This window comes from Silurus meridionalis, chromosome 8 (assembly GCF_014805685.1).
Source record: "Silurus meridionalis isolate SWU-2019-XX chromosome 8, ASM1480568v1, whole genome shotgun sequence".
Lineage (NCBI taxonomy): Eukaryota > Metazoa > Chordata > Actinopteri > Siluriformes > Siluridae > Silurus > Silurus meridionalis.
Window position 1 is genome coordinate 12303603 of NC_060891.1, and position 12018 is coordinate 12315620.

General features: G+C 38.3%; 1 protein-coding gene across 2 annotated transcripts in view; it reads right to left on the reverse strand.

Moving 5' to 3' along the window:
* Nucleotides 1-12018, reverse strand: part of myo6b (myosin VIb) — a 37774-nt gene that overhangs the window by 4794 nt on the left and 20962 nt on the right. The window contains exons 15-30 of one of the 2 annotated variants that reach the window (XM_046855520.1): nucleotides 11928-12000; nucleotides 10125-10252; nucleotides 9817-9912; nucleotides 9377-9547; nucleotides 8416-8454; nucleotides 8168-8261; nucleotides 7354-7484; nucleotides 7179-7256; nucleotides 6916-7045; nucleotides 6557-6647; nucleotides 6261-6411; nucleotides 4694-4902; nucleotides 3620-3698; nucleotides 2788-2948; nucleotides 537-640; nucleotides 193-324 (exon numbers count right to left, since the gene is read on the reverse strand). In XM_046855520.1, the coding sequence (XP_046711476.1) occupies nucleotides 193-324; nucleotides 537-640; nucleotides 2788-2948; nucleotides 3620-3698; nucleotides 4694-4902; nucleotides 6261-6411; nucleotides 6557-6647; nucleotides 6916-7045; nucleotides 7179-7256; nucleotides 7354-7484; nucleotides 8168-8261; nucleotides 8416-8454; nucleotides 9377-9547; nucleotides 9817-9912; nucleotides 10125-10252; nucleotides 11928-12000 (1867 nt within the window). Of the gene's footprint in view, nucleotides 1-192; nucleotides 325-536; nucleotides 641-2787; nucleotides 2949-3619; nucleotides 3699-4693; nucleotides 4903-6260; nucleotides 6412-6556; nucleotides 6648-6915; nucleotides 7046-7178; nucleotides 7257-7353; nucleotides 7485-8167; nucleotides 8262-8415; nucleotides 8455-8983; nucleotides 9089-9376; nucleotides 9548-9816; nucleotides 9913-10124; nucleotides 10253-11927; nucleotides 12001-12018 lie in introns of those variants that run through there. The other variant, XR_006926662.1, reaches the window with a different exon arrangement.

Sequence of the window (12018 nt, forward strand, 5' to 3'; positions counted from 1 at the left end):
AGAGAAGAGGCTCATTAAAACATGGAGGGAATAAGAGAACAATCTTGCTCATCTGTGCAGCACATGCACAATACATACAGTACAATCTGAGAAACTCTGAAAGAGTAAACAGCACAACACTACAATTCTGGGAATCTTGACGTGCATGCCGTATCCGCTGTGTAGAGACGGTGTGCGGCAAATTTATTTTACCATAGTCCGTGACTGATTTGGGGGCTCTCTGCTCAGTCTCAGTGTTGCGTTTCTTGTTCTTTGACTTCCAGGCATGGTAGACCTTTAAACGACGATGAAACTCCTCTCTGCATGCTGCCAGGAGTTCTATATCTGCAAAAGTGTGGCATTTAGTTAAACAGAATGGCATCTTACTTACTGCTTTACTTCCATGTGCACTTAAGACCAAAGCATTATAGATGATGATATGGTTTTGAACGAGTATGCATTTTCTACCAATCTCACAGCATACCAAAACATATTTTTGAACTCTGCTGGCAGTAAATTGTGAGAGAAGCGATCAAAAAAATGGTTCCTTCTCTCACCACAAGAGGTGTTGATAGCATCTCGAAGCTCTGCATATTTCCATTTGCTCAGGTCGTACTTCTTCACCCCGACGGCTGCTTTGCTGGCTTGAACTTGTGGACCCCTGAAAGCACAAAAGCAAATGTGTTTACACATTAAAGCAAATAAGCTGGAAGTTTTTACACAGGAAGTGTAAAAATAAATAAATAAATAAATAATAATAATAATAATAATAACTATATATATATATATATATATATATATATATATATATATATATATATATATATATATATCGGAAAAATTAGGTTGTGGGTGAAAAAGCAAATCAGACCAAATCAAGGTGGCACTGGAAAATGCAGGGCATGCCTTGCAATTGTGAGCTAGTTCAAGCATTGGAAGCGATAGTGGATGGAACACATAAAAAGCTGAAAGAACAAAGAGAAAGCACATGAACGTATGTGGGATTTTGCAATAAGGTGAGGATCATGCCAGTCCTTTCTGACAGCTCAAGCAGAGTCGGGATTTAGCGTATTACCTGGAGCTACTCTCAGTTCAAACCTCTCTCTCCAAAACCAGAATCTAATTTATAATACAGTTGATCTTATTATATCAGGTCCTCTGGAAGAACGGCAAACTGAGTCAGTTGGGAAAATACGTCCAACGATTCAATAGGGCATTAATAAAAAGTAATCCAGATGGGCATATAATAAAAAAGCACATGGTTGTGGTGCTTTGGTCATTTCCAAGATGGAGGTTAAACCAGAAAATTACTAAGGTTGTGCTTTTTATTAACATGCAACAACTTTTCTTAGTGATTTAAACCGATGTATACAAACTCTTTTGGGAGATAGAAAGACACTGATTACAGTTTATAGTGTCAGTCAACATTCCTGCAGTCTCAACAGGAAACTTTGACACTTAAAGATGGGTAAAGGTAACTCGATTTATCGTAATTGAATTCTTCCCACAATTTGCTTGAACCAATGCTTAAATGAACGGCTCAGTTCAGAATTTAGTAGCAACATTTTAAATAAAAGGATTAAATGTTCTGGTATTAGTCCTTCAACTGGCAGAATAATACCAGATTTAAAAAGAATATATACCATTTGTTGACTGCATTCTTTTTTTATAAAAGCGTGTATTTTAAAACCAGATGCAAGTAGTAACGTGTTAGTCTGAGTTTTACTGTTTGTGTATGTAAGCTTGTTGCAAAGAAACTGACACACATCAAAATTTGTGGACACTCCTTTTGAACTTGACAGCCGCTAGTAGCAAATCAGCTTAACTCAGCCTGTCCAACTGTTTAACCCACAAAGGTGTCGGCAATGTCATGCACAAACAATTTTATTTAGTGGATGACTGGGCGCCTCATGTCACAGTTCGGGAAAAGCAGTTCACCTATCAGACTAGAGTCTTTAAACGCAGCTGAAGTAATTGCATTGCCATGATGTCTTTACAAAGCTCAGGCTCAGAAACAAGCTGGTTTCAGTATTAAAAATCCAGCTGTGTGGTACTGTCCTTGTAGGTGAATGGCTTACTGACTTTATTGACAGTACATTTTTTATATATATATAAATATATAATCAATATTGTAACCCAAAAGATCAAGTTGTCAAATCTGACCATGAATTTATAAATTTTTTTATCCTTTCTGAATAAGGAAATAAAACGAATGTAATCCTTGAAATGCTCCCCTGACCGCAATGAAAAATTTATTAATGAATAAAGTACGGCTTATGGTTACTTCTCACCAGAAAAATACGCTCTTGGATAATGAAACTTGTGCTTGTCCTAACTGTCTCTTCCAATTGAAAAAGCAATGAATGTCAAACCTTCACTGGAAAAAAGATAGAGATAAAAAGGTAAGGTATTGAAAACTAGCTTTTTCATCGCTTTAATGGAAAATTAAAGAGAAAGCCGTCTGTGTTGCACGTTTAGCTTCATCTATCACGAGCTTTCACAATGAATACATGCTTCGTAGTTCCAAGCAGTAAATGTGCGGGCAACAGGCTCCCTGGGGGAGTGAGAGGGGGCACAATGTAAGTTTGAATCACAAAGCCAGTTTCCTGTCACAAAGCTGTTTACTTGGCTGCAGTTCGGATTTATTGTGCGCTATTTCACAAAAGCAGCAGGACAGCAGGCGTTTTTCATATGGAAATCTCGGTGAGGGAACAGCTGTTCGGGAGAATATTTGTGGAACTAACATTACCGGACACTTGCTTCGACGATGACAGGAACGTGCTGCTGTGTATGCGCATGTGTTTGTACCTGCGTAGGCTGAGGTCCATCTGAGACTCATCCTGGATGAGTTCGGTTTCATTCTGAGCTATCCTCATTGCCAGCTCTCTATCCCTCCTTTCCTGCTCCAGTACTGCTTGCCTCTGTACCTCCTCCTCTCGCTCTAGAGCCAACTGAATGTCCAGTTCCACCTGCACCAGAACACACACACACACAGCTTTTATTGAAATCATTTTCCTAAAAGAGTTTATAATGATTTCTGTTGGAGGTTAGCAATTTAATCACAGTGTGTAATGTTTGTGTTATTCAGTTATTTTTGTCCTTTTACACTGGTGTGAATTTGTCTGTATGTTCTTCTTTTTTTTTTTCTTTCAAGTGCTTTTCCTGAATCTCTGTGATAACCCCTCACCAAAAGAGTGGGAGATTTGCACTGGGACCCATCAAACAGAACACAGTGCTGTAATTTAGAAGAAGAGCTTGTAAGAACAGGTGAGCATAACTGCTTCACTGGGAGCTGACCGGGGAATCAACAAGACTCAGACCTCATCTAGATTGTGAGCTTGCAAGCGTTTTTTGGATGCACTCAGCATTTTATCAAATCCTTTCATTCAGATTCACTGCTGGTGCCAGGAGGAAGAAGGTGTTTGACATCCATGACCATATAAGCAGCTATAGTGGTAGCTGAAAGCACCATGCAATTGCTGTGGAAGTGAACAGCATACATAACATGCTCTAAACAGCCCTTTATATAAGTGAATAGCAGATTGACTTGCCATGGGACTTAAAATCAATGCTGAATGAAGTATAGAAGTCAATGTAGGCCAACAAAAAAAAATCAATACAGTATGTAAATATGTAATACCTGTAGGATTCGCTCATCCTCTTCACGCTTCTTCCTCTCCTCCTCTTCCTGCTTCCTCTTCTGCTCAATCTCTGCTTTCCTGTTGTAAAAGAGAATAAGTAAGGATCTCAAAAAAAAAAAAAAATCTCAGGGGGCTTTAAATGAATTCCAAGATTTGAAACAACTTTTCTTTTTTTTTTTTTTTTACTTATATCCTGCGTAACAGAGAATTACAATTCGTTTCAGTATTTTTATGCTATCCCAAAGTTACATGGATAATTTAGTTTTTCTTTTTTAAATGTCTTTTTTTTTTATGTGAATTTGTTCATGTCAGGATATATAAATCATTCTTATTTCGTTTTTATTTTTTAATTTTTTTAATCCTGACCTGTTGGAATACCACCGTTGCTACATATACAAATTAGATTTAATTAAATTATTAGAAAATATTTATAAAAAAAATTAAAAGAGAGAACATTGTGGTTTCTTTGAAGAAGAAAAAACCTGCAAGCAGATTTACAGATTTTACTTTCCTATACTTGGAACAGTAGTCAGAATGACAGGGCTTCTGCAGATTTCATTTAAATTTTTTCAAGCCAAGTATCGCTTGCAATCCAAGAGAGATCATGCCAATAACAGAAAGCTGACTGGCTGTTGCATGTTGGTCTCATTTGTCGTAATACGACAAATTATATTTGAACTAGCGAAAGAACGAACTACAACACCAATGAAAACGTACAAACAAAAACATTCTGAAGTGCATTAGAGGTAGTGTTGCATGGACATCAGATGATAATATAATATTAGATAAATGATTTAAATGTATTTATTTTTTCGACTTTTTAAGACCCTGCGGATGAAGCCAACAGAGAAAGTTGATAAATGATGATGCCAGTGCACTGCTTGAATTTAACAATTTCTCATCACCTTAAAGGAATAATCAAGACATGTGACATAAAATGTGCTTTGGCAGAAGAAGATAAAAAAATAAAAATAAAAAAGAGACAGAACACTGCAGTGTAAATCTCTTGAAGCTGTAGAAGGTGTTGAAGCTGCAACAATGATGCGAGGCAAGCCATCGCCAATTCTCCTTACATTCGACGGTCATCTTCCTCCTGTTTGCGTAACTGTGCCTCTTCTTCGCGTCTCTTTCGCTCCCTGTCCATTTCTTCCTGGATGTGCTTGAGCCGCTCGATCTCCTCCTCTTCTTGCTTTTTCTTCTGCATGGAGGAAAGCAGCTGCTCCGAGCACTTTACCAGATCCTCATATTCCTGTTCAATCTCTGAGCGACTCATCACTGTATTCTGAAAGATGCAGATACACATAAAGACATATAGGCCATCAGAGGGAACCCAAATACTGCAAAGAATATTCAGCATCCCTTATCAGCTTGGAGTAAGGAGATAATTTAAACACTTTTGGCTCTATTTTTCCTCTCTACTGCGAGTCATCTCCGGTTCCAATACACATTTGGCATCAGATGGGTCATTTTAAGCCTGGCAAATACGTGCATTTGCGTGTGTGTTTTCCCTAGAAACCCAGAAATGTTATTTTAATTATGTTTCTAATTTATAAATCACCTCTTCAGTTCAACTACATGCGTGCTTTCATGTGCCCATCTTCTCGAAGTCTAACCTATTGCAAATCAACAGGGGAAAGTAACTTTCCACTCAGACTCTTGGCCATGAATCTCTCATTTATCCCAGAATTCATACTCCCAAAAAAAAAAAAAAAAGACAACGTGGCAGGTTACGCCACTTAAGAGTTTAGCTTGCTTTCATATCCTGAAGGTCCTCATTAATCCAGTGCATCACCTTAGTACTGTCTGGGAGAGGGACAGAGAGGTACCAAAGGAAACAGATGCTGTTGTTTTATACAGAGGCAATCGAGGCAATCAAGTGGAAAAGATTCAGCTCGAGTGTCAATCAGTTATCACTGGTGGTGAGGAGGGCATAGTCTCTAAAAACCCACTGCCAGTAGCACTCATTTGGCCTGAAACATGAAAGCCTTGTCCCCAGAGAGGAAGAGAGAGAAGGTTTAGAGAGCAGAAAGTCCACTCTGGCAAAGAAAAAAAAAAAAGACTTTAGGCTTTGGAGTGTGCAAAGACTGCTAATGGAGAGGAGATACAAAAGGAACCTCCCATGTTATTTATTTTATTTAACACTTCAAGGTCAGTCAAATTATCCTAGTGTTCCATTATACTCACTAGAACAAGTCACATAGATTTGTTCCCAAGTACATTGTGTTGTGTTATGCTTAGCCATGAAATGCAAAAAGGGACACAAGTCTGAAAAACATCCAGTCATCTGCTCTTATGGCAGATTGTGCTATATTTTACGTTAGTTAGTTGTTTTTGAGCTTTTGGTTGCACTCGTCCAAGCAATTCTACATTGTGTTGTAAAATAATACGTGCACAAAGATAAAAGATTGCAGTAGAAGCTTGAGACAACAGTCCAAGCATAGCATCTTTAGTTTATCTTCATCGGTCCATGGACTGACCCGTGCCTGTTGTATTATGAATGGCAACCTGAAACCAGGTGTCCGAGTCATTAAAAGGCAACATGTCGCACTACAATTTGCCTTGTCCTAGATTAAAAGATTTTCCCACTCTACTAATCACCCAATGTAGTTATATTAAAGCATAATATTTAATTAACTTCACCTTAATCTTGTTCATGAGGGAGTCGATGGAGGTTGCCAGCTCTTGAATCTGCTTACTCATCTCCAGCTTGCCCTCTTTCAGACCGCTCACAGCCTCATTAAACTTTTCTATTCTCTTCTTCAGGTTCCGAACCTTTACCAGACCGTCAACACTGCAATGCAACAGAAAATCCATATCAGTCTAAAAAGAGATACGGAGCGGTACAATGGATGCAAATATACAAAATCTATGGGTACATTATATTTTATGATGATCAGTTAATGAAAGGTAAGTGGTTTGTGAAGACTGGAACCCACCGAGGCTTATGTCTCTTCTTGCACAGCCACATGCGAACTGTTTTCTGAATTTTAATGCAGGCGCTGGCCCTGTACTTGATTTTATTCTTCACTGCGGGAGAAGGTGGAAAGGACAGGAAGGACACATTTTCTCATTTAGAAGTACAATTATAGAGCAGAGGCAAGTCTTTTACTTTACAAATGCCCTGTTGAGCAAAGGATGGGATGACACACAAAAAAAAATTTAAAAAATAAATAAATAAAATTACCACTACTGTAACATTTTCACCTTCGGCTACCTAAAGCTGGCTTATATCACCAGTGGTACATTTGTATTTGAAGATTATTTTGACACAGAGAGCATTTGAGTAAAAACTCACATTTAATAACAGCCAATCCACACCACTGGACCTTTTTCCAGCGGCTGCCCACTAGCCACTTGTTGACCTGCTGGACCAGCTCTGCCAAGTGCTCTGGGTCTGACCTCATGATCTGGTCAAACTCTGCAAACTGAGATGCACAACGCAGTCACCCTCGTTTTAATACTGCAGTCTCGATTTTTCACAAATGCAAAAGAACTGAAGCGCTAGCTTTGACCGCACAACACCGACCGTCATTCTAGTTCTAGACTGTGGATGCTCACCTTTCCAGGGCGAAAAAACACTTTGGTCAGTCCAAACTTGTAATCATTGTCATTAAGCCCCAGTGCTTTAAAGAGAGCCTGCAGTGGACACAAGGCATGTGAAAACGGTCAGACACAGAAAGCTCTGAAGAGACAGAAAAAAAAAGCAAATGTTGCATTAAAGAGAAAGACCTACCTTACAAAAGAGACGAGGATCGAGTCTGGCAAGCTTGCTCGGCAAGTATTTCTTGTACATATTATATAGTTCATGGAAAGGAGCTCGGGAAGGAAAACCTCCCTGCATCAGATCCAGTACTGAAACCATTCCTGGGAAAAGCATAGAAAAATATGGCCATGGCAAATTATTTAAACCGGATAAATATGGCAGGTTGATTTCAAAATGTGCTAAAAAAAAAAATTAAACCAGCGGTTTAATATGAACGAATATGTCGTTCACAAAATGTTTTGTTTCCTACACTGAATGCTTAGTTAAAGCGAAAGTAATAATTCCACAATATAATAAAAAAAAAAAAACTTTCCATAAGGTTGGAATGGTTAATGAGCCTTTGCATATGCTCACTGTCCCTATAGCATGGTGGCCACACTCGTTCTCTAGAGCTACTTTGTGCAGGTCTTAAATGTGCCTGCAAACCATTATATCTTGCGAAGACAGAGCAAGTGTTGCAAACGCAGGATATGACATGTGATAGAGCTCATTAACAAAGCCCTTACAGCTAAGACCACCCCAGGAGTATAACGAAAAACAATCGCTGCTCTTCACATTTAATGCGTCTACTCACTGGGCAATATATACGTTCTGAAAAAACAAGCGTTGAGATCGAAGTCCTCTGTTTGGTGACGCCGTACATTTTAAGTGAAACATTTGAAGCCACACTGGCAATATGGAGAAAAGCATGAACCTTTAAGCAAATCCAAACAAATGGATACCTGAAATGGCAAGAACACGGTGTGTGTTGCAGATGTATTTGGATACACACAAGCACTCATACCAGAACACTGCAGCTGGGACAGAATCTGTGCTCCTTCAAACTGGTGGCTGATCATCTTCAGATTAGGCTTCACACAGCGGATAAAGTTGGATCCCTTTGCAAACATAAAATCAAACGTACAGTTTAAATAATAAAAGGGATAAACATAGTGTGTGAATGGTGTGTTCTTAAAAAACATTATTTAATGACTGAATTAAAATGAAAACAGAACTCTTCCTACTCTGGAACAAATAAGAGCAGATACTCACTGTGCTGCAAAGCTTTTCTAGTAGAAGGATCAATTGAGTCTAAAAGAATTAACAGAAAAAAAAAGACTAGCCTCAGCATTTTGTGACAAGTGTACTATACAAAATGGAGTTGGTCCCATGCAAACTGTAATCACTAACAGCAGCAGGCATATAAAGCATGTGGAAAACAAAAATCATGCTTGTGAGCCTACATTCATCCCACTCGTGTGTGTTTTAGCCCAGCCGTATCAACAATGTAATGAGCGAGAGGGAGAGCTAGTATATAAGAATCTATTACATCAGGAAATCTCTGGTGTATTGTATTTTTACTCAGAATAAAACAATTGGTGTAAAAATTTTCCTTAAGGCCATGAAAATGAATAAATGACATTAAAACTGTAAATTCAGCACTACAGTGACAATGACATCATGGAGCTCTTGGACGAGCAGGAAGGTGAACTGAGGATGGACGGACAGACAGAGCAGTGGAGGTGGGTAGCGTATGTGACTTTGTTCAGGCTTGTAATGGCGGGGTGAGACATGGTAAACTACACCTCTGCAGGGTTTGAATTTCACAAGTCAGGCTTACCCAGTATAAAAGTTCAATCCTTTATCTTCTCGTTTCTGCCCTTTTAAGTTTTTATCTAAGACATACAAGTTTTTCGCAAGGATAGAGTCAAAAACAGATGAAGGTCTGGGGGGAAAGGGAAGGGGCAAAAGAAGAGGACAGAGGAAAAGAGGTAAGAATTAGATTCTAAACCAGTTAATAAGTAGGGAGGGCTAGTTCACAAGGCTTCCATAGAAGTTTATCCTACTTTCCTTTATAAAAAAAAAAAAAAAAAAAAAAAATCACCAGGGGGGAAACTCTTAGTATAAACAATTGTTTGCATTTGTAAAAGACCAAAATCCATATCTTATAGTCTTATATATGTCTATGACATACATTGTCTTTTTATTGAGCCTTTGTAAAACATTAATTCACCTTGAACTTGTTTCCTACACTGATGAAGCTGAGTTTGCCAGCCTTCTGCTTGGAGTCCTTTGAGTTTGAGTTGTTCTCAAAGAGATCCCGGACAAACTTGTCCTTCGACTCGCACACAAGGCTCTCCAAGGACATGTGGAGGGCATCATTATTCTTCTCCACAAATCGGGCCTGTTCACACACATACACAGTCAGCATCAGGCAAAGAATGAGGCCATACATATACATGCAATCTCAGTCCATCATAGTAGAATATCATTAAAAAATTATTATAATTTTTTTTTTTTTTTTACATGATTTGCACAATTCTAACTACCATTACAAACATTTTTATTTAGGGGGTTAGATGCAATTTTAAAAATCATAACGGTAATATTTAAAATATTATGAATATGAAATATTAAGTGTGTGAGCTATAATACATGGCAAGGTGCACATACAGTCTCATAGCACACAGCTCCTGCAAAGTGCCTGATGATGAATCCTTCATCATCCCTTAGGTTCCTGTGGATTGTTAGTTTGGACTTCCTTGGAATCTAATACAAAAAAAATGAATTGCAATTCAAGATCCAGGGCTTCAATTAACTAATATGCAGGTAACTATATTTCACAATTATAGTCTTTCTAAGTATATATAATATATTTAGTATTAGTATTTATAATAAACAAAAAAAAAAAAGAGAAGACGTTAAATAACAATCAGCACACGCTGAGCATATTTCAAGAACGAAAACGGCCCACAGCTAACCGTGAGGCGGAAATGATCTTTGTGCTTAGTGTGAACAGCCTCAGCAAAGTGCTGGTCACTGGGTTGGGGAAGTCGGTTCTCCTCATCAAGGATGTCCAGAATTCCTACCAGTTTTGCCTCAATGAGGTCTACGGAGAGAAAGACAGCATTATAAAATGCAGCTTGCAGCAGAGACAGCACACTTCATTAGCATACGATGACCCAGCTGATCAGCTATTATACAGAGCATGTCCATCCCAAACAAATTTAATGGAATGAAGGCAAAGCTGGGGAGCGCATGGCTATATTTGGTATTCGGCACAAGGATGTCTACAGGGTGCATTATTCATCAGCAATACATGCAGGTGACTGAGAACCAGACACAGGCACATTCATGTATTTGTATGAGCAGACACCTGTGCTTAAATGAGAGCTGATTGATGAGGGGAAATAGAGTAGAGCCCCCCGTGTGTCCATTTGCAAGTCACTAGGATGTGCAATAGACTGCATTATTAATGGAAGCATTAGCATGGCCTGAGCCTTTGAATGGAAAGTGTCTGTAAGCGCTGTGCCAAGTGCCGAATCCTGTTTAGATGCAGAACTGTAATCTAGGACACAGCTGAATCCTATAAAGTGTTGAAATTAATGTTCTTAAATCGTGACGAAAACTATTTTCGAATCTGTGTATCACCAGATACACCTTGCAGATAACTGTATAGCGGATTCAGTTTCTCTCTAATGTTGCATTTACATCATATTCTTGGCGATATGTGTGGCAGCCCAGCCCTAATTGTTTTCAATAAGCCCCTGGGAAACACTTCAGCGCTGACAGTGTACCAAGAGAATAGGTTTTCCTTTTGTTCATGAAAATCTAGGAGATGCCAACTTTAGTTGAAGAGTCAGCACAAAAAGAATCGGAAACAGAACAAGACCAAATGAGTTTACAGTAGAGCGAGAAAGTTTGTAAAACCGTTGACATTTTTCGATATTTCAATACAAATATTTGGGATCCTGTTTCTCAATAAACATTTCACAAAGTATACAATCTTGTGTTTCATTTGTTTGACTTGGTTCACTTTGTCTGCTCTTTGCAAAATCTGATGATGGTTTTGGGTAATAATTATGCAGAAAAACACAGACTTCACAAACTTTCAACACCTCTGCATCTGCATATCCAAATACTTAATAAATACCTTAGTGTTTATTTGTACTTCATTCCATTCAATTTGTACTTCATTCCATTAAAAATGTACTGAGTTCACATACAAGTTACTCTAGAAAAAATGCACAACTATAATCAATAAAAAAAAAAAAAAATCCCTGAAATATATCAAAAATTAGATTATTGACATTGAGGTTACGTTCCCAAATGTCAGATCATTCAGGGTCATACAATAATAATAATAAATGACGATTATGTTGATGATTATTATTATTATTATTATTACTATTACTTAGAGTAGGGGGAGTGGTAGCTCAGTGGTTAAGGCTCTGGGTTAATTATCGAAAGGTTGTGGGGTTCAAGCCCCGGTATCTCAAAGCTGCCACTCTTGGGCCCTTGAGCAAGACCCTTAACCCTCTGTGCTCCAAGGGGGGCCATATCATGGCTGACCCCAGGTTTCAAACAAGCAAAACTTCAAAAGGAGTTCACTGTGCTGTAATTTATATGTGACTATAAAGTCTATTCTAGGGCTGTACCCACAACTGATCAACAACTGAATCTGGCTGTGACACTCCACAATTTACATGATTTTCACATTATCCAGCAAATACAGTTTTTTTTTACTTAACATCTAGGAACTGTATATATCAAGGAATACTCACCTATGCAGTCCTGATTATCAACATAATGAACTTCATTTACTCCCAAACCTTCTTTCTGATACAGTTCTTGTTCCTTAAAAAGAAGAACAAT